General features: G+C 43.4%; 1 protein-coding gene across 9 annotated transcripts in view; it reads right to left on the reverse strand.

Annotated features, from left to right (window-relative positions):
- The window catches only part of ptprq (protein tyrosine phosphatase receptor type Q), a 297,632-nt gene that overhangs the window by 73,503 nt on the left and 201,750 nt on the right, over window positions 1-22,379 (reverse strand). For all 9 annotated transcript variants that reach the window (XR_010976839.1, XM_068050461.1, XM_068050464.1 and 6 more), the window contains 4 exons: window positions 21,637-21,823; window positions 19,849-20,090; window positions 11,568-11,637; window positions 5,204-5,362 (listed from right to left, as the gene is read on the reverse strand). Coding sequence is in view for 8 of the 9 variants with exons in the window: in XM_068050461.1 (XP_067906562.1) it covers window positions 5,204-5,362; window positions 11,568-11,637; window positions 19,849-20,090; window positions 21,637-21,823 (658 nt within the window). In the remaining variant the exon portion in view is untranslated. The remainder of the gene's footprint in view (window positions 1-5,203; window positions 5,363-11,567; window positions 11,638-19,848; window positions 20,091-21,636; window positions 21,824-22,379) is intronic.

Raw genomic sequence — 22,379 nt, forward strand, 5'->3', positions numbered from 1 at the left:
CCCAAAATCCACAAACAGGACTGTCCCGGCAGACCCATTGTGTCAGCCTGCTCCTGCCCCACTGAACTTATTTCTTCCTATCTTGACTCTATCTTTTCTCCGCCGGTCCAGTCTATTCCCAGCTACATTTGTGACTCTTCTGACGCCCTATGTCATTTTGACAATTTCCAGTTTCCTGTCTCCAACCACCTCCTCTTCACTATGGACGTCCAATCTCTCTACACCTCCATCCCCCACCAGGACGGTTTGAGGGCTCTCCGCTTCTTCCTTGAACAGAGGCCAAACCAGTCCCCATCCACCACCACCCTCCTCCGCCTGGCTGAACTTGTTCTCACATTGAACAACTTCTCCTTCAAGTAAAAGGTGTTGCTATGGGTACCCGCATGGGTCCTAGTTATGCCTGTCTTTTTGTGGGGTATTCCTTGTTCCAGTCCAACTCAGGCTGCCTCCCCCAACTCTTTTTCCGGTACATTGATGACTGTATCGGTGCCATTTCCTGCTCCCGCCCCGAACTGGAAAGCTTTATCAACTTTGCTTCAAATTTCCACCCTTCTCTCACCTTTACACGGTCCATCTCCGACACTTCCCTTCCCTTCCTCGACTTCTCTATCTCCATCTCTGGGGATAGGCTGTCTGCTAATATCCATTATAAGCCCACCGACTCCCACAGCTACCTCGACTACACTTCTTCATACCTTGCCTCCTGTAAGGACTTAATTCCATTCTCCTAGTTTCTCCGTCTTCGACGCATCTGCTGTGATGATGCTACCTTCCATGACGGCGCTTATGACATGTCTTCCTTTTTCCTCAACCGAGGATTCCCCCCCACTATGGTTGACAGGGCCCTCAACTGTGTTCAGCCCATTTCCCGCACCTCTACCCTCAACCCTTCCCCTCCCTCCCAGAACCGCGACAGGGTTCCCCTTGTCCTCACTTTCCACCCCATCAACCTCCATATCCAAAGGATCATCCTCCGCCATTTCTGCCACCTCCGGCGTGATGCCACTACCAAACGCATCTTCCCGTCCCTTCCCCTGTCAGCATTCCGAAGGGATCGTTCCCTCCGTGACACCTCGGTCCACTCCTCCATTACCCCACCATCTCGTCCCCTTCCCATGGCACCTTCCCCTGCAATCACAGGAGGTGTAAAACCTGCCCATTTACCTCCTGACTCCTCACTATCCCAGGCTCCAAACACTTTCAGGTGAAGCAGCGATTTACCTGTACTTCTTTCAATATAGTATACTGTATTCGCTTCTCACAATGTGGTCTCCTCTACATTGGGGAGACCAAATGCAGACTGGATGACCGCTTTGCGGTATACCTCCGCTCAGTCCGCGAGCAGGACCCCGAGCTTCCGTTTGCTTGCCATTTCAACACTCCGCCCTGCTCTCATGCTCACATCTCTGTCCTGGAATTGCTGCAATGTTCCAGTGAACATCAATGCAAGCTCGAGGAACTGCATCTTATTTACCGATTAGCACACTACAGCCTGCCGGACTGAACATTGAGTTCAATCATTTCAGAGCATGACGGGCCCCCCATTTTACTTTTATTTTTAGTTATTTTTTTCTTTTTCCTTTTATTATATATATATATATTTTGTGTTTATTTTATTTTATTTCATCTTAGTTTGTTCAGTTTGCTTACACACTTTTTTCATGTTTTTACTTGCGGCTGTTCAATTTCCAGTCCATTAACACCCTATCTGTACTAATGCTTTGTCTTCAAACAGACCATTAACAGATTGTTTGCCTTTGCTCCACGACCTTCTGGTCAGCTATTCTGTGACCTTGTCTTATCTACACCTTTACCTTTGTTACCTCTTGCCCCACCCCCGCTTTACTTGCTTATAACCTTTTACATTTCTAATATTTGCCAGTTCTGAAGAAGGGTCACTGACCTGAAACGTTAACTCTGCTTCTCTGTCCACAGATGCTGCCAGACCTGCTAAGTATTTCCAGCATTTCTTGTTTTTATTTCAGTATACAGTACGTTTTGTTTCTCTTCTGTTTTACAATTGGTGTGGCGATAGGGAGAGTCATCTGTGCAGGTCTTGTGGTGAGTATGCATGCTTTTCTTGGCTAATAGATGTGCTAATAGGTATACTTTCAACTTCTATAGGTTTTTTTTACTGTCAATGGATATGGACTAGCAACCTTAAAGGCTGTGAATTTAAATCTAACCATGGCAAGTTGTGAAACTGAATTCAATAAATCTGGTAATTTGTGGGCTGGTAAATGACCACGGAAACTGATATTTTATTAAAAATGCAACTGGTTCACTAAGGTCTTTCAGCAAAGGGAAACTGCCACTCCTACCCCACCTATACCTGGACTGGACTACAAGTGACTCAAGTCCCACAGTATATAGTTGACTCTAAATGCCTTCAGTGTCACTCGGGATAGGCAATAAATACTACGCCGCTCATATCCCCAGAACAAATGTTCAAAAATGCAATGATGTTTAATCTACAACAGGATACAATAGAATTACATTGAAATTCAAACACTGAAGGGATCATTCAGCCCAAATGGTCAATGCCAGTTTTTATATTCCACATGAGCCTGGTCCCAATATCCCATGAATCAAAAGCCCTTCCTCCTGCACCATCTCTCCAGCCATGCCTTCAACTGCTCTATCCTCCAATTTCTATACTAATTTGCGTGTGTTACATGGAGTAATCCAGAGATTACTACCTTTGAGGTCCTGCTTGCTAGTGAGAGCTAGTTCTGATGATGGTACCACAGGAAAATACCCTTTAGTTTTCTTTTTGCCCTGCACAGGCATTGCTGGATCTGGTTCTGGGGAATGAGGTGGGTCAGGTGGGTCAAGTGAATCAGGTGTCAGTGACCATAGCATCATAAGGTTTAAGATAGCTATGGAAGAGGACAAAGAGCAATCCAGAGTAAAAATAATTAATTTGGGACAGGCCAACTTCAATGTGGCCACAGATCTGGCCGAGGCAAACTGAAATTAAGGATTGTCAGGCAAAACTGTAACTGAACAATGGACTACCTTTAAAGAAGAGATAGTTCAGGTACAGTCAAGGTATATTCCCAAGCGGTGGAAAGGTAGGGCAAACAAATCCAGAGCTCCATGGATGACGAAAGAGATCAAGAGTAAGATGATTTTAAAAAAGGGTGCCTTTGACAGATGTCAGGTGGACAGTACAATTGTGAACCAAGCTGAACATAGAAGGTTCAGAGAGGAAGTGAAAAAACAAATAAGAGAAGCAAAGAGAGATTATGAGAAGAGACTGGTGGCTAACATAAAAGGGAATCCAAAAGGCTTCGATAGGCATATAAATAGTAAAAGAGTGGTAAAAGGAGGAGTGGGGTTGATTAGGGACCTAAATGGTGATTAATACATGGTGGCAGAGGGCATGGTTGAGGTACTGATTGAGTGCTTTGCATCTGTCTTTACCAAGGTAGAAGAAGCTGCCCAAGTCATAGTTAAAGAAGAGGTAGCTGAGACACTGTATGGGCTAAAAATTCATAAAAAGGAGGTATTGGATAGGCTGGCTGTACTTAAATTGGTAAATCAGCAGGCCTTGATGAGATGCATCCAAGAATACTGAAGGAAGTAAAGGTGGAAATTGCAGAGGCACTGGCCATAACCTTCCAGTCCTCTTTCGATACAGGCGTGGTGCCAGTGAACTGGAGAATTGCAAATGTTACACCCTTTTTTGAACATGTGTGTAAGGATAAGACAGCAAGTACAGGCCAATCAGTTTAACCTCGGTTGTGGGAAAATGTTTATAAATTATAATTCGGAACAACAAGATGACGACATTTGGACAAATTTGGATTAATTAAGGAAAGCCAACACAGATTTGTTCATGGCAAATCATGTTCAATGAACTTGCTTGAGTTTTTTGATGAGGTAACATAGAGGGTTGATCAGGGTAATACATTTGATATTGTGTACAGGGACTTCCAAAATGCATTTGATAAAGTGCCAGACATGTCAGCAAAGTTAGAGCCCATGGAATAAAAGGGACAGTAGCAACATGGATACAAAATTAGCTGAGTGACAGGAAACAGAGGAGTTGTGAATGTTTGTTTTTTGGACTGTTGGATGGTATATAGTGAAGTTCCCCAGGGGTTGGTGTTAAGACCCCTGTTTTTCTTGATATATAGGAATAACCTAGACTTGGATGTACAGGATACAATTTCAAAATTTGCAGATGACACAAAACTTGGAAATATTTTGAATTGTGAAGAGGATAGTGATAAAACTTCTAGAGGACATAGCCAGGATGGTGGAACGAGCGGACAAGTGGCAGATGAAATTTAATGCAGAGAAGTGTGAAGTGATACATTTTGGTAGGAAAAATGAGGAGAGGCAATATAAAACAAAGGGTACAATTTTAAAGGGGATGCAGGAGCAGAGGGTCCTGGGGATATTTGTATACAAATCATTGAAGGTGGTAGAGCAGGTTGAGAAGGCGATTAATAAAGCATACGGGATCCTGGGCTTTATAAATAGGAGCATAGAGTACAAAAACAAGGAGGTTATGATAAACCTGTATAAAACACTGGTTCAGCCGCAACTGGAGTATTGTGTCCACTTCTGGGCACCACACTTTAGGAAGAATCTGAAGGTATTAGAGAGGGCACAGAAAAGATTCACGGGAATGGTTCCAGGGATGAGGAACTTCAATTACGTGAATAGGTTGGAGAATCTGGGGCTGTATTCCTTGAAGAAGAGAACATTAAGAGGAGATTTGACAGAGGTGTTCAAAATCATGAGAGGTCTGGACAGAGTAGATAGGGAGAAACTGTTCTCATTGGTGGAGGGATTGAGAACAAGAGGGCACAGATTTAAGGCAACTGGCAAAAGAAGCAACGGCAACACGAGGAAACCTTTTTCATGCTGCGAGTGGTTAGGAACAGGAATGCACTACCTGAGAGTGTGGTGGAGACAGATTGAATTGAGGCCTTCAAAGAGAAATGAACAATTATCTGAAGAGAAAAAATTTGCAAGGCGATGGGGAAAAGGTGGGGCAGTGGAACTAGGTGAGTTGCTGTTGCTGGGAGCCGGCACAGACAAGATGGGCTGAATGACTTCCTTCTGTGCTGTAACCATTCTAGGATTCTATGTTATTCTGAGGCAAATTGAACTGTTATCAATGAATTTCCTCACTTTATTTATATTTGACTGATGACTGTTCAATAAAGTCTGGAAAAAAAACTCCTACCTCTTGTTTCAGTCACTATTACTTGGATCTTCTTGATAGAACCATGTTCATCTGTGAAATAACATACAGGCATTCTGATAGTAATTGTTGTGGAAGTGACTTGCAACATTCCATTTTTGTCTAAAGCAACAGCTGGTTTGAGATGAGGTTTAGGTGGAGCTGTGGAGAAAATTGAGCAATTAAAATCATTGTTTGAAACAATATTGAAATTGTAAATACCATGGTTGTGTACTGAGTTCCAGGACTATTAAAATTAACACTTACTTATAAAAATATTAAATACATAAGATAAATATATTTGTACCATATAAGTGCCATGTGATCTGTAGCGATGTCTAAAATTGAGGTGCCATTAAAATATATGAAGTACCTGCCCCGCTGAAACCTAACCCTGAATGTTATAAAGTATGTATTGTTATCAATATCTTTTAATCGTCTCTTGTGCCAATTTTTTAGCTTAGAAACGTTAGCGGTAGCCTGTGGGTAGATATTTTGTGTAAAACCTCCCTCTCCTGTGATATCATGAAGTTATGCTTCAGGATAATGGAAACAGTGGATCATAAGCAGTGTTTATTATACATATTGTCACTGAGGCAGAATTTTATGACTTAATAGCATAAACAAAATGTTGGCTGGGAGGCGGTGGCGAGGTGGTAACGTCACTAGACTAGTAATCCAGAGCCCAGAGCTCTGGGGACATGGGTTTGAATCCCACCATGGCAGATGGTGAAATTTGAATTCAATTAATAAATCTGGAATTTAAAAAAAGGAAACTAGTCTAATGGTGGCCATGAAACCATTGTTGATTGTTGTAAAAACCCATCTGGTTCACTAATGTCCTTTAGGGAAGAAAATATGCCGTCCTTACCTTGTCTGACCTACATATGACTCCAGACGCACAGCAATATGGTTGACTCTTAAAAAGATGCCCTCTGAAATGGCCGAGCAAGCCGCTCAATTCAAGGGCAATTAGGAATGGGCAATAAATGCTGGCCTAGCCAGTGATGCCCACATCCCACAAATGAATAAAAAGAATTTTTACTGAATTCCTGACATCGGGCTCCATGGCGGGGAGATGCTAAAAGATTGTTCTTGCAGCAGCCCACCACAGAGCCCGATGACGGGAGTGCTGGGCCAATCTTCCCAGCGGCGGCGAGGCTCCATGGTGGCCCCCCTGCCGCTGGGCGAAAGGACCCGGATTAACATGTTTAAATTAATTAAATTAACACATTTAAATAAAATCAACTGCATTTTCTTATCTTCGGACTGCAATCTTCCGAGCGGCGGCCGCCATTCACATGCATTCACTTTTCCGTTCGTGGACAGCAGGCGCCACCGTGGTGGGGAAGGGGTGAACTTATGATTTTGAGTGCAGTTGGGGGGGGGGTTGGTGGAGGAAAGAAACGGACTCTAATGCAAATTACTAGTGTAGGGGAGGGTGTGAAGGAGCGACCTCTGTACTTTGATCGGTTTGAGGGGGTGGAAAGGTCAAGTATTGAAGGTAAGTGTTTTGGAGGCGTGAGAAGCCAAATGTTGAATTTAATTGTTATGGGTGGGGGGAGAAGGGGTGATAGATTTATCGGTGGTCCATTGGGGCGGAGGGAGAGTTAGCCCTTTAAAAATTTAAATGACCCGGCAGGGCTGGTTGCCCTTTAAAAATGGGGCGAGCGCTTGTGCACGAGCAGCTGACGCCATTGCCGGCATTGGAGAGCCCGCCCCCTCCACGTGACTGGGGGCTTGGCGGCCCGACTGACTCATTATCCTGGACCACCCCAAGGAAGATCACGGTGGCATGGTGGGCTGCCAAATTTTTCACCCGCAGCCACTTTCAGCGGCAAGAGAAGAAAATCCAGTCCATTGCATCTTATTGACCTGGTAGTTATGCTGGAAATACTGCTTATCTTGCCTCATTACTGTATTATGTTCACTAGTATGGTTGGGGAGGGTTTAAGCTAAATATGCAGGGGGATGTGCACCAGGATGCAGAAGTAAAAATGAGGAATAAGGTGCATAAAGGAGAGAGAGTGTTGGATAGTACTGGAGAAGGAAGTAGTACCATGTTAACTAGGAACAGACGAAGGAGGATTATGAGGAATACAAAGATAGGTTCAGAATGCACAAAGTGTAACGAATAAGGTTGGTGAGCTAGAAGCACAGATAGCCGTGTGGGAATTTGATGTTGTGGTAATAATAGCAACGCAGTAAAAAATAGTGAGGACTGGGCACTCAATTTTCAAGGATACAAAGTATTCAGAAAAGATAGGGAAGGAAAAAGGGAGGTAGGGTGGCAATACAGGTTAGGGAAAACATTGTAGTGATGGAAAGAGTTGATGTCCTTGAGGGAGCAAGGACAGAATCCATTTGGTTAGAGTTGAGAAACAAGAAAGGTATGATCACAATACTTGTGCTATTCTATAGGCCTCCGAATAGTGAGAGAGAGATCGAGGAACAAATCTTAGTGCAATCACAGAGATATGTAAGAACTACAGCGTGGTTCCAACTGTGTAACAGCCCCGACAAACAAATTTTTCTGCAGCACCTGTGGAAGAGCCTGTCACTCTAGAATTGTCCTTTATAGCCACTCCAGGCGCTGCTCCACACACCACTGATCACCTCCAGGCGCTTACCCATTGTCTCTCGAGATAAGGAGGCCAAAGAAGAAGACAGCGTGGTAATATTGGGCGACTTTAATTACCCAAATATTGATTGGGATATAATGTTAGAATAAAGAGTAAGGAGGGAGAGGAATTTCTGAAATGTGTTCAGGAGAACTTCCTTGACCAGTATGTTCTCGGTCCAACTAGGAAAGAGGCACTGGTGTTGGGGAATGAGGTGGGACCAAGTGGGCCAAGTATTTGTGAGGGAACATCTGGGTAAGAGTGATCATTATATCATAAGGTTTAAGTTAGTAATGAAGAAGAGCAAAGAACAATCTAAAGTAGAACTTCTAAATTCGAAGAGAGCTAACTTCAATGGGATGAGAGGGGATCTAGCCAAGGTAAAATGGAATCAAAGACTGACAGGAAAAGACTAACGGAACAATGGGTGATCTTTAAGGAGGAGATGATTCAGGTAAGAGCTAGGTACATTCCAACAAGGGCAAAAGGTAGGGGAACCAAAGCCAGGGCTCCTTGGATGATAAGGAAGATAGAGAATATGATGAAGCAAATAAGAGGGTGTATGATGCATGTCAGGTGAATTCTTCAAGTGAAAACCAAGCTATATCCAATAAGTTGAAAGGGGAAGTGAAGAAGAAAATAAGCTGGCAAAGAGAGAATATGAGAATAAGATGGCTGTTAATATAAAAAGGAACCCAAAAATCTTCTACCATCATGTAAATTGCAAGCAGGTAGTAAGACGTGGGGTGGGGTCTATTAAGGACACAGGGCAAGGGTGGAATATTTAATAAGTACTTTGTATTGGTGTTTACTAAGGAAGAGGATGCTGACAAAATATTGGTAGTAGCGACAATGGCAGAGGTAATGGATGAGGTGAAAATTGATAGGCAGGATGTACTGGAAGGGCTGGCTGTACTTTAGAGTGGATAAGATGCCTGGTTTGGATGGCTTGCATCCTAGGTTAATTAAGGAAGTGGGGATGGAGATAACGGAAGAGCTTAGCATAATCTGCCAAACTTCCCTCGATACGGGTTGTTTTTGAGGATTAGAAAGTCGCAAATCTGACGGCCTTATTCAAGCAAGGTGTTAGCGCATTCGAATAACTACAGACTGGTCAGTTTAACAGTTTATCAGTGGTGGGTAAGGTTTTAGAAACAATAATCAGGGAAGAATTAACAGGCACTTGGAGAAGTTTGAGTTTATTAAGGAGAGCCAGCACGGCTTTGTAAAAGTTAGATCGTGTTTGATTAATCTAATTGAATTTTTTGATGAAGTAAGAGAGAAGGTTGATGAGGGGAACGTGATGGATGTTGTCCATATGGATTTTAAGAAAGAATTTGTCAAATTACCACATAAAAGGCTGTTTAACTAAATTGAGGCTCATGGAATAGGAGGGTCAGTGTCAGCTTGGATACAAAATTGGCTTAAGGACAGAAAACAGCAAGTCGTGGTAAATTTTCAGATTGGAGGATGGAAGACAGTATTGTTCCCCAAGGGTCAGTGCTAGGACCATTGCTTTTTATGATATACATAAATGATTGGATATTGGAATACAAAATAAAATTTCAAAATTTGCAGATGATACCAAACTTGGAAGTGTGGCAAACACTGAGGAAGATACCAATCGACTGCAACAGGACATAGTTCAGCTAACAGAATGGACAAGCAAGTGGCAGATGGAGCTTAATATAGGGAAGAGTGAGGTGATGCATTCTGGCAGAAGGGATAGGGACAGGCAATATAGATTTCATAGTACAGTTCTAAAGATTGTGCAGAAACAGAGGGAACTGCGGGTTCATGTGTATAGATCTTTGAAGGTGGCAGGACATTTTGAGAGAGTAATTAGCAAAACAGATAGGACCTTGGGTTTCATAAATAGAGGTATTGAGTACAAAAGCAGGGAAGTTATGCTGAACCTTTGCAAAGCTCTGGTTATGTCACAACTAGGGTATTGCATCTAGTTCTGGCAACCACACAAAAAGAAGAATGTGATGGTCCTTGAAAGGGTGCACAGGAGATTTAGCAAAATGGTTCCGGGAATGATATTAGGTTGGAGAAGCTGGGTTGTTCTCCTTAGAGCAATGGAGGCTGAGGGGAAATTTGATAGAGGTATACAAGATTCTGAATGGTTTAGATAAGGTAGACAAAGAAAAGCTGTTCCCATTAGCTGATGGTACAGGAGTAGGGGACACAGATTGAAGGTTTTGGGCAAGAGATGCAGGGGGATGGGAGGAAGAACTTTATTATGCAGTGAGTGGTAATGACCTGGAACCTTTTGCCGATGTGGGTGGTGGAAGCAGAGACAATCAATGATTTCAAAAGGAAATTGAATGGGCACTTGAGGGAAATAAACTTGCAGTGCTATGGGGATAGAGTGGGGGAATGGGACTGACAGGATTGCTCTAGAGAGTCAGCATGGACTTGATGGGCCGAATGGCCTCCTTCTGTGCTGATATGACTCTATGGCTGGGATTTGCTGGAATACAGCAAGTCCCAATGTTGGGACCATATACAGGCCCTAAGCCCACGTGGGTGTCAATGCGACCACGTCATCAATCTTTCTGGAGGCAGCCACTTAAAAGGCCACTGCCACGCTTGCCATCCAATTAAGAATGGTAGGCTTGCTCTCCGTGCTGCTGGCCCAGCCAGAGGACCGGCAGCTCTGCAGACTTGGCAGTGTCACCGAGAGAGGAGCCTGCTGCTGAGGCTGCAAGGAGAACCAGAGGGCGCCTCCGTTTTGAGATACCCTCTCACGGGAGATAAAAAAATTTGTTTCTGTGCCAGGGCCAGGCAGACAGGCTCCCGCAATTGGAGCAGAAATTCTACAAGTGGCAGCATCAGGACTTCAGGTGAATGGGAGCCCCCTCCTTGAGCCATGGAGGTCCCGGATGCGATAGCAGCACCCACCTCCGCACCACAAACCCCCCCACACCCCGCCTCCCGGGAAGCTGCTTGGGGGCCGCATCCATGCAGCTAGCAGCCTCCCCATGCACGCGTGTGAGGGCCACATCTCCACTGGCAAAATGCCGGTGGCACAGGAAAATGGCCATCAATTGGCCTCTGGTCAGTGGGTGGCTGAACCACTGCCATTCTCACTGCTGGGAAAATGGCCTGGTGGCAGGACTGCATCAGGGAGCTCTCCTGACACCATTCCATGCCATTTTCCTGCCCCTCCTGATCCCAGCCCATCACCAAAGCCCTGACAAAATCCCGGCCTATGATCTATTTCCACACCAAAACCACATTACGTCAGTTTAACTGCTACATAAGCATAGAAATAAAGCATGATGCTCAACATATTGTATGCAATACTTTGTTCATTGTGAGCTTCCACAATTCATAGTGATTATTATATGTATGATGACAAATAGTTAATGACAACTGCAAAACAATTTTTCTAGCAATAAAATATTGACTATATAATTCTGAAGGCCTTCATATTTCCCTCCCTTTCAATCAATCGGTACCTTCAGTGATCAAAATGTGGATTATGTTCCTAAAAATTCTTTTCCTTACATCGAACACAGCAGCAGCTTTTCTGGTCTCTGAGGATATGGCATAGCCAAGGCATTTTGGGTCTGGAGTCCTTGGCAAGAGAAAAGGTTTGGAGGCATGTTACTAATGCCCAGAATGTGTTCTCATATCTATTCTCACTGTTACCCCTCCTACTTTTGCACTCAGTTACATGGAGGTAATGAGTGCAGTGCTTGAGAAGCAAATTATGCAAAAGTTATCAGAATACCTGCCTTTCACATCCATGGTTACTTTCTGTTCTGATGTCTGTGGCCCAACACCAGCTCCATTAACAGCACGGACCTTGGAAAATAAGAAGTGGCATTTAAATAAATTGAAAAAGGAAGCTCACTAGGACAGACAAAACTTAACTCATAACAAACTGCTAAAATGTAATCTCATTCAGCATCACTCCCCTTCTAATGATTAAATCAGAATACTTTGGAATACTATCGGGCATCTTAACAATGTTCAGTATAATCATTCGATATAGTAAAATGTGCTGTTCTCAAGTAATCATATTCCCCACTTTATAAACAGAAAGACAGGCCTGGATTTTTACTTAGCTGAACCGTTGGGAGCAGGAAGGATTGTGGAACCTGAAGGTTGGAATTTTAACTGATTGACAGACTTGGCTTCCAGTCGGAAGGGGTACAGGTTGGTGAAGGCTGCAGACCAAGGTAGGTCCGTGCTGGGGAGGGTCTCGGTTGGGGGGGTGGGGGGGTAGAGGGGGCAATTGATCCCAGTGAGGGTCGTGGGGGGGGAATCACATGCTTCAGAGCAGGTGTGAGTGTGAGGGTCAGAGGCCTCGAGGGGAAGGTTGGGCGTGGAGTGCCTCATCATGGAGGTTGTTCAGGCAGGTATGCTGGATCCGGCAGGTAGGTGTAAAGGCACACAACTGGATCTTCCAAGCCCTCGTCTGGATGTAGCTGCTGGGTTTCCCTCATTATCATATTTGAAGTACCAACCAGCTTCCTTGGAGTGGGTTGGTTGTCTGCCCACCTTCCCACCTCATTTAAAACCGCAAGTAGGCAGGTTGGAGGTGGGTTTGGTTTGGGAATCTGATTTCTAAGACTTCAAGCTCCACCCGACCCAAACTCACCTGTTTTTGTTTGTTAAAATTTGCCTCAATAGATTTCAAAAATGTTACTTCATTAAAGCCAGTCAAAATATTGGTTGTCAAATACTTTCTTATCTTCAAAAACCACCATTAAAGGGAACTATTGGGGGAGAAATGTATTTGCATTGCGCCACTGGCAGACTTACATTGATTCCCTGGGAGCAGACAGGTGTTGCAACCTGTGCAGCATTTCTCATTGATAGTGTTGAGAAATATCGCGCCAACTGGCGGAGCTACATGATCACATGTCTGCCCCTATGGGCTGAATTTTATGAAGCCTCCGGCGTGGGGGGGGGGGGGGGGGGGCCCGGAAAATTCTTCCGGGAGAGGCCCGCCCCGACCCCTGACGTTGAGAAGGGCCCGCCTCATTTTACCGGCGGTGGTGAGGCCTTGGTGCGGCCCCCCCTCCCCCACATATTAAAATCAATGGAAATAAATTTAAATCAACTTACCTTGTCCCAGTAGCCATCCCACACTGATATTATAGCTGCCAGCCGGAAGTCCCGCGCCGTCCGGAGTTCCGAGGCGTAACAGGGAAGCAGTGAAATCTTCAGGTCAGGAGGTGGGGGTGGAGGGGAGGGGAAGCGGTGAAAACACTTTTTATTGGCTGTAGGGATGGTGGGTAGGGGTTGAAGGCCAAAGGTAATGAGGTTGGGGGGTAAAGTTCGTGTTGTTTAGGAGGCCCTAAAACAAACATGGGTGGGGTGGCGGGGAGGGGGTGGAGTTGCTGAAAGGGCCTCCAGCTTTTATTTAAATTTTTAAATCATATTCATTGTAATATCCCTTTAAAAATTCAAATATCACTGAAGGGCTTGAAGCCCTTTCAAAATGGCGCTGGCGCCGAACGCTGATGCTGAGGAAGGAGCGGCTGCCCCCTCTACGTCACTGGGGGAAGCCGCTCCATCCCCTCCATTTAAATGAGCCCCCGCGCGAAATATCACGGGGTCTTAGCGATGGCGCATCCACACGAGTGGAGCGCCGCGATTTGCGGCATGCTCATAAATTTCCGGTCTATGTGTTTTTGCAATGAAAATGAGCATCTGTATTTAGCAATCAATGATTTAACCAGGCCAAGGTAAAATCAGTGATATATTTACTCAAAGTTATTTTTAAAAAATTATTTTACTACACTGTGGGTAAAGAAATATAAATTTACACACACAGAAAAATATGCTGAATAGTCTTTATACAGCATATTACAAAGTATTTCCAGCACAGTAATAGGCCATTCAGTCCAAACAGACAATGCTGGTGTTTATGCTCCTCCCACCCCTCCTCATCTAACTCCATCAACAGATCCTTCTATTCCTTTTCCCCTTACCTGCTTAGCTAGCTTCCCCTTGAATGCATCTATGCCATTTGCATCAACTACTCCCTGTAGTAGTGAATTCCACATACTAACCACTTTCTGGGTAAAGAAGTTTCTCCTGAATCCCCTATTGGATTTATTAATGTATATCTTATATTTATGGCCCCTAGTTCTGGTCTCGCCTGGAAATGGAAAAATCTTTTCTACATCTACCCTATAAAACCCTGTCATAATCTCAAGTAGGTCACCCCTCAGTCTTCTCTTTTCTAGAGAAAAAAACCCCAGCCTGTTCAACCTTTCCTGATCGATATAACCGCTCAATTCTGATATCATCCTTGTAAATCTTTATTGCACCTTCTCCAGTGCCTCTATATCCTGGTGCAGGATGAAGGAGTCACGACAGCTGTCAGGAAAGCAAACGCACACATGGAGGAAGCTGTTGTTTTGGTTGCAGTCTGGTTGATGTTGAGGCAGTGGAATCTCTTCCGGTTGATGGATTTCACTGGCCAGTCACTAAGTGCCTTGATGGCCACATGGGCACAAGCGATAATGCCCTGCACCTGGGGGAATCCAGCGATGGAGACTGAACCGAGTGCCCCTGTCCCTGCGCAGGCCCAGCTGTGTCAAAGTGGGTGTCGTCGCTCCCCTCCTAAAAATGGCATCTGTTACATGTGTCATGCAGGCCTCCATCTGCCAAGAATGAGGCTCATTAATTTTGCCACATGGACATTAAATTTCAAATTGTTGTTGGGAAGAAGAGAAGGCCTGTGACAAGGGGTTGCCAAGCCCCTGGCTGGAAAAGCATTTTTGCATATTAACAGACAGTGTTTGGAACAAAGGAGCTATCCCCAATCCAATACAATCCACAATCAGATATGGTCAAACCTGCATGGTCACATGACTAACCTGCTTGGCAGTCTGGGTTTTTTTCTGAATTGTACAGTTTGAACTGAGAGTCTGCAGAAAGCTGTTTGCTCCTGGACTGAAAAGACCTCTCCTGGCTGGCTCACCACAACCTCTCCTGTCTGCTCCCATCTCTTTCTCACAGAACTCCAAAACCCACTGAAGACACATGAACCCCAAGACAGAAAAGTCTCCTATAGCGAACAAGGTTTAAGATGAGTACTGGGTCCCAATGAAAAGCAAGATCTACTTAAAATCAAGGACTCTAGAGTGAGCTCAAAGAACCATAACAACAACTCTTCAGATATTGCCTCAAACCTTTCCGCTTTATTTTTCTTCTGCTCTTTTCTGTCTTTATTTGCATGTGTGTATTGCGTATGAATGCTAGTGTGGATGCGTCGTGTATCCATAGGCATTAACTGAATTAGAGTTTAAGTTTAATAAAATTTCACCTTTCTTCTTTAAACCTAAGAAAGCCTGTTTGTGCTGGTTTCTTTGCCTTATAATTGGAAAGTGGTGAACAAGGATCCACCAAGGGGGAGCTAAAACATGGTGTATTTAAAAATAAAACTCTGTTACAGCAAGACTAAGTAAAGGCTGAAAGGGAACCCTAGACCTCTTTCTCACCTGGCCATAACACATGTCTGATGAGCTGCCAACTGCGAGATGCCACCTAGGTCCCAGCTGATCCCTGAAAAACGACCCGGCTGCATTGAAGTTAGGGCAATGGAGACCTTGACGGTTGCTGTTAGGGACTATCCTGGGGTCCGTAACGCCTCAGGTGTTGTAGATCAGAGCACACAGGACCGAGACCATCTGCCTGGATAGGCCCATCCTCCTATGGCAGTGGTGCTCTGCCATTTGCAGGTGGCTGATGTATTTTGTGTTATAATGCAGACACACCAAAATCACAGACAAGATCAGCGAATCCAAAAGGTAGGTTCTTTTATTGAAGATACCAACTTGTACACAGCAATACTGGGAAAGTGCTTTTCATTGTTGTTCCTATGGCTGCTTGCAACATAACTTAGAGGTCACTTGGGTCAGTGCATCACATCCTGTCTGGTGATGGACAGCTGGTTCAGATAGGCCCCTTAAAGCAATACTGCAACACTTAAATCAATACCACAACATCCCCTTTTTTCTAAATTGAAAATGTTTCATAAAATGATCAGAACTATTTACCATACAACAGGTAAAAAAGGGGTTAAATATTTAAAATGTACAGTAATAAGGTTACAAATCTCTAATGTGTATTGGAAGTCTGATGATATGCTCCGACCTGGTCATTGTAGGTTTGGTTTGTGGTTGCAGTACAGTCTCATGGTCTTTTGACTGTCAGTGGCAACGCTGAGTTTGGGTTGCGTCTTTCATTTTTTCTTGCCCATCAAGCAATTCTTCTCTGCTCGACATAGCTGGTTACTGCTCATTGGTTCTGTGTTTCAAGTTCCAACATCCTTTGTTTAATTTCTTTCAATTCAGCCTGTGTTTCAGCTCCTCGAAGGAGCACGACCATCAGTTCGTCCTGTAGCTCGCTAACAGCATTCCTCCAGTGGATCTTCTGATCTGCCAGTAGATCTAGGCAGATGACACTGCCAATGATCCTTGTTGCCAAAATTCTTTTGGACCCACTGGCGCTTCTGCTACTCTTAACCTTGTCTGTACTAGCTCCTTCTCCAATTGCAGAACAGAATCTTCACCATACCGTGGGTTGCCTTTATGCTGTATCTCCATCTGCTATGCTAAATGCTTCTCAAAGTCTCAGTGCCATCACATCTTCTTTATTCTTGCAGTCCATCTCAGTTATTTTTCATTTAGTTTCATTTAATTGAGCAATTAGTCCCTTATTCTGGGCTGAGAGATATTGCACCTTCTCACGTAGGCCTTTGCACTCCTTCTCAATTGTCAGATCAGTTTTCAAGTGGACCCTGCAATGCTTTGTTGGCTGCTTGGATTGAATGGATTTTGAGTTTGCAGCCCAGCTCCTGCAGTGCCTGCTCTTGCTCATCACAGATTGTTTCCCATTGTCTTTGTGTTCTGCTGTCTGCGCCACTATCATGTTGATGCCATGAATCGTTGCCAATGTTAGGTCCCTGCATGCCGGTAGGCCTGCGATTGGTGGACCTGTGGTGTCCACAATGTAAAAGGTTTGGGGTGACCAGGGTGAGTTGCTGTATCTGCACTCGCACGTTTTGGATATACAAAAAAATTTTCAGCTCCATTGCAGTCCCAACACCGAACTTGCGCACAGCAATACTGGGAAGGAGCTTTGCATTGTTGTTCCTGTGGCTGATTGCTGCAAGTGCTTAGGGATCACATTGTTCAGTGCATCACATGCTGTCTGGTGATTGACAGCCGTTTCAGATACGGCCCTTAAAGCAATAGTGCAGCACTTAAAGCAATACCACAAAAGCTGATTCTTGGGCTGTGCATCCAATGTCTTGGGTAGCACCTTCCTCCTTGCTGTCCCCGCTGTGCTCTTCTGGCCTCCTGCTGTCCAGGAGGTTGCATCTTCCGCAGCTCATCCTAGTTGCTCTGTCCAATGTCAGAATAGCCTTTTCCCATCTGAACTCCATCAGCTGGGCTTTGAGCGTTCACCAGGCCTTCCCCTGCCAACAACAGCTGCCCAAGTGATGCCAACAGCCTCATGACCCTCCAGTTTCCTGCCACTTACCAGTGAGAAAAGCAAATCTTATAACTGCAGCAATGGCCACTCTGTGGCACTTTTGAAGCAGCTGAGCTTTTTCTTTTGGCCGCTGCAGTCTTTTAATCAGCCCTTCTCATAACCCTCATGGCCCCCACAGTGTTCAAATTTTGAACACCCTGTTGTACTCCCCTCCACCTTACTAGCCTTTAAAAATTACAAACTGCTGCTGACAAACCTGCTAATGAGCTCTCAGCATGAAATTAGAAGATTGGGAAAACTTTAAAGGTCAACAGAAAGCCACAAAAAGAACTATAAAGAAAAGTAAGATAGAACATGAGAAAAAAATAGCACAGAATAAAAAGATAGATAGCAAAAGTTTCTATAAATATATAAAATGAAAAAAAGAGTGGCTAAAGTAAACGTTGGTCCTTTAGAGGATGAGAAGGGGAATTTAGTTATGGGATATGATGAAATGGCCGAGGCATTGAACAGCTATTTTGTATCGGTCTTCACAGTGGAGGACACTAATAACATGCCAGTAATTGACAAAGAGACGAACGTAGGTGAGGACCTGGAAACAATCATTATTACGGAAGAGGTAGTGTTGGGCAAGCTAATGGAGCTAAGGATTGATAAGTCTCCTGGCCCTGATGGAATGCATCCCAGGGTCCTAAAAGCGATGGCGTGAGAAATAGCAGGTGCACTGGCGGTAATTTTCCAAAATTCGCTGGACTCTGGGGTAGTCCCAGCAGATTGGAAAACAGCAGATGTGACGCCACTGTTTAAAAAGGGAGGTAGACAAAAGATGGGGAATTATAGACTGGTTAGCTTAACCTCTGTAGTGGGGAAGATGCATGAGTCTATTATCAAGGAAGAAATAGCAGGGCATCTCGATAGAAATTGTCCCGTTGGACAATTCGACGCAGCATGGGTTCATGAAGGGCAGGTCATGCTTTACAAATCTTTTGGAATTCTATGAAGACATTACGAGCAAGGTGGACAATGGGGACACAGTGGATGTGGTGTACCTAGATTTCCAAAAGGCCTTCGACAAGGTGCCGCACAAGAGGCTGCTGCATAAGATAAGGATGCATGGCGTTGGGGGTAAAGTATTAGCATGGATAGAGGATTGGTTGACTAACAGGAAGCAGAGAGTGGGGATAAATGAGTGCTATTCTGGCTGGCAATCAGTCACTACTGGTGTGCCTCAGGGATCGGTGTTGGGACTGCAATTATTTACAATTTATATAGATGATTTGGAGTTGGGGACCACGTGTAGGGTGTCAAAGTTTGCAGATGACACTAAGATGAGTGGCAGAGCAAAGTGTGCAGATGACCATGAAACTTTGCAGAGGAACATAGATACATTGAGTGAGTGGGCAAAGGTCTGGCAGATGGAATACAATGTTAATAAATGTGAAGTCATTCATTTCGGTAGGAGTAACAGTAAAAAGGATTATTACTTGAATGGTAAAAAGTTGCAGCATGCTGCTATGCAGAGGGACCTGGGTGTCCTTGTGCATGAATCGCAGAAGGTTGGTCTGCATGTACAGCAAGTAATTAGGAAGGCAAATGGAATTTTGTCCTTCATTGCTAAAGGGATTGAGTTTAAAAGCAGAGAGGTTATGTTGCAGCTGTATAAGGTACTGGTGAGGCCGCACCTGAAGTACTGTGTGCAGTTTTGGTCTCCTTACTTGAGAAAGGATGTACTGGCACTGGAGGGGGTGCAGAGGATGTTCACTAGGTTGATTCCGGAGTTGAGGGGGTTGGCTTATGAGGAGAGACTGAGTAGATTGGGATTATATTCATTGGAATTCAGAAGAATGTTTCTTATAGAAACATATAAAATTATGACGGGAATAGATAAGATACAAGTAGAGAGGATGTTTCCACTGGCAGGTGAAGCTAGGACAAGAGGGCATAGCCTCAAGATTAGAGGGAGCAGATTTAGGACTGAATTGAGAAGGAACTTCTTCACCCAGAGGGTTGTTAATCTATGGAATTCCTTGCCCAGTGAAGTAGTTGACGCTACTTCAGTAAACATTTTTAAAGCTAAGGTAGATATCTTTTTGAACAATAAAGGAATTAAGGGATACGGTGAGAGAGCGGGTAAGTGGATCTGAGTCCACGAAAAGATCAGCCATGATCTTATTGAATGGCGGAGCAGGCTCGAGGGGCCGGACGGCCTACTCCTGCTCCTAGTTCTTATGTTCTTAATGAGCACAACAGGCAATTAATTGGAGGTATGCGCCCACCCCATTCCCTCACTGCCAACGCCCCTTTAAGAATGGGGTCACGTTCTGGAGGTGGCGGGTCCCAGTGCCGACGTCCATGAATGCAATCTTCAATTCGTGCTTGCCTCCATACCTGCACTCAGTGGGCTTTAAAAATCCAGCCCCCATATTCTAAGGAATATGTGGTCTCCTTATTCTTCCTCCCGAAATGTATTGTAATAATACACAAATGTCTTTCATAATCTTTTGTGTGACATCAGTCTTTTTTATTCAAACTGAAATAGTAATAAGTGATTCTTACCTGTATAGCGTACGTATTTCCACCTTTTAGCCCTTCTATGACAGCAATGAGTGACTGGTTGTTGTCAACAATTTTCAGATTGTTTACACGGAGTTCAGAAGTTTCTCCTTCTTTGTGAATAATAGCCTGGTATCCCTGAACATTTCCATTTGGAATAGATGGTGGCAAGAAAGATGCATAGACCTTTGTGACTTCATCTGGTATCTTATGAAGGGTAAAATTCTGTGGTGCATCTTTAGGCACTAAAGAAAAGCAGGGTTTTGGTTGAGTTATTTTGGCAGCCAATGTCCATTCTTTGAAAAGATATGCAAGGAGGGAGTAATTTTCTGACTTTGTGCTTCCGGTGGGGAGACCAATCCACTGGGATTCATATTGAAAATTTGGGCACATGCAGTGTATGATTTTATGATGATTAATTTGAATGGTTGTAAAATCATGCACAGTTAGCACCTGAATTCCTGCTATGTGCTTATGGTAAACTGACTGATGCTGCAGTACCAATGAGAAGCTGCACTCAAAGCTGCTGTATGGCTACAGCATGGTAATACTGATTCTCCAGCCCACTTTCCCATACCATGTGCCTGCCCACCAGGAGTGTGAAATTCATGAATTTACCCTATGTGAAACTAGAAAATTGGTAAAGATGTAAAGCAAACTGGCATACACCACCAACAGCTTAAAAATGTGTATTTTTGTTAGGAGCAGAAAGAAACAACTTGCAGGCAAAATGTGTGCAAAACCTACAGCAACAGCCACATAAGCTTTAAATTCCATTAAGGTGGAAAATCCACCAGCGACTGTCAGAAAAGTGTCTTCAAAAGCTCCCTCCAGCAATACCTGACAGAAGCTGTGGATCCCTTTAAGTATCGCTGGAAAATAGCCACTTTGATTTGTGCTGCCTGTGGTTGGTGGGTAGGAACAGAAGCATGGCGTTAGTTAGATGGGCAAAGGTGAAAATGGGATTGGGGTCTAAGTGACATAATTGGAACCCTATTTGCACATATGTACAAGGTTAGTGGCTATTTCTGACCTCAGTCCGTCAGAATTTAAGTCCATTTGAAAATCAGAACATACATCAAAGCAGCAGTACAACAGCAGGACTAACAGCTACTTCATTTTGGTTCCATTTTTGAGCACAAATGGGCGAGTAACAAGATAAAAATTATCCCGTATAAATCTTTAGTATGCAAATCACTACCAACTTCATCAATAAAAATTAAAAAAAACTGAAAATGTTGGAAATCTGAAACAAAAAACTAAATTCTAGAAACACTTCGCACATCTGTGGCGAGAACAGACAAGTTAACATTTCAGGTGTAATCCTTCATCAGACTCAAAACATTAACGATGAACAATATCTAAAAAAGATCAGAACAAAGGGAAGGGGAGGAAGGAATACAAAAATACACACATACCAGAGTAAAACTAGAATGACATCTAAACTGCTTAAAAGGAAAGCAGGAGATTATTAAATGGCTGAAATTATATTTACATGAGATTACAGGAAGAAGCATAATCATTAAAAGAAAGACATTTAAGAGAAGCAGATAGCATGTGAATACCTGAAGATGGAACCTTTCTTCCTTCTTTTATTTCTATCGACTGAATGTCACTCTCATCAGAATCATTCGACATTTTAACTAAGCTGTATCTATCCACTGTGCACAAGTAACAAGATTATAACCACAAAATTTAAACTGTACCCAAAAATACTATAAATACCCTCATTCATATAGATCCTAAAAATAGTTTAAAGCAAAGCTTATATTTTAGATCAAGAACACTTACAAGCTTCAAGTGTCCTAACGATTATTGGTTCACTAGCTTTGCCATGAGTTTGAGCTTCTTCCTCTCTGCCAGTAAATGCTATGACGATTATGGAGTATCTTGTGAATGGCTTTAAACCAGATATCTCACAGGTTTTGTTCTGTTTCACTGTTCTAAAAATGGTCATATTGAAGTCCCCACTATCTTTCTGGAAGGAATTAAAAATAAATTGTTGATGCAACATATTAACTTCATAGACTATAAACTTTTCAAACTAACATGCATCTAAAACCAGATTATACATTTTGTTTCTGTATTTTTATCAGCTTTTAATAGAATAATGGACTTAGAAATATTGATTCCATCTCTCAAAGCAATTCATTGAATCAAAGTTATGCTTAAAACTATTGTTGGCGTTTTTTAAATTCTATCATCTTCTAATTTCAATTTTATGTCTTCATTAAAATCTAATAGGGTTGCATCTCTTTGCTTCAAAGAATCAATGAAATTGAGCTGAAAAATATTTGGGATTCCAAATAGCTTTCTATCACAATTGCTACAGGTTGGAAACCAATAAATTTTTCAATATTCACTTTGTTTCATTTAGATCCATGTTAGTTTGTGCTCAAGTGCAGCTGCTGAAGTATTTGGTCAGCCAAAGCTGTGTAATGGTGTTACATGGTACACTTTGGCAGATGTGCCTCTAACCCCACTGAGAGCTGACCATGACTGAAATTATTGATGCATTAACCAGGCTTTCATTT

Source organism: Heterodontus francisci, chromosome 18, assembly GCF_036365525.1.
Source record: "Heterodontus francisci isolate sHetFra1 chromosome 18, sHetFra1.hap1, whole genome shotgun sequence".
Lineage (NCBI taxonomy): Eukaryota > Metazoa > Chordata > Chondrichthyes > Heterodontiformes > Heterodontidae > Heterodontus > Heterodontus francisci.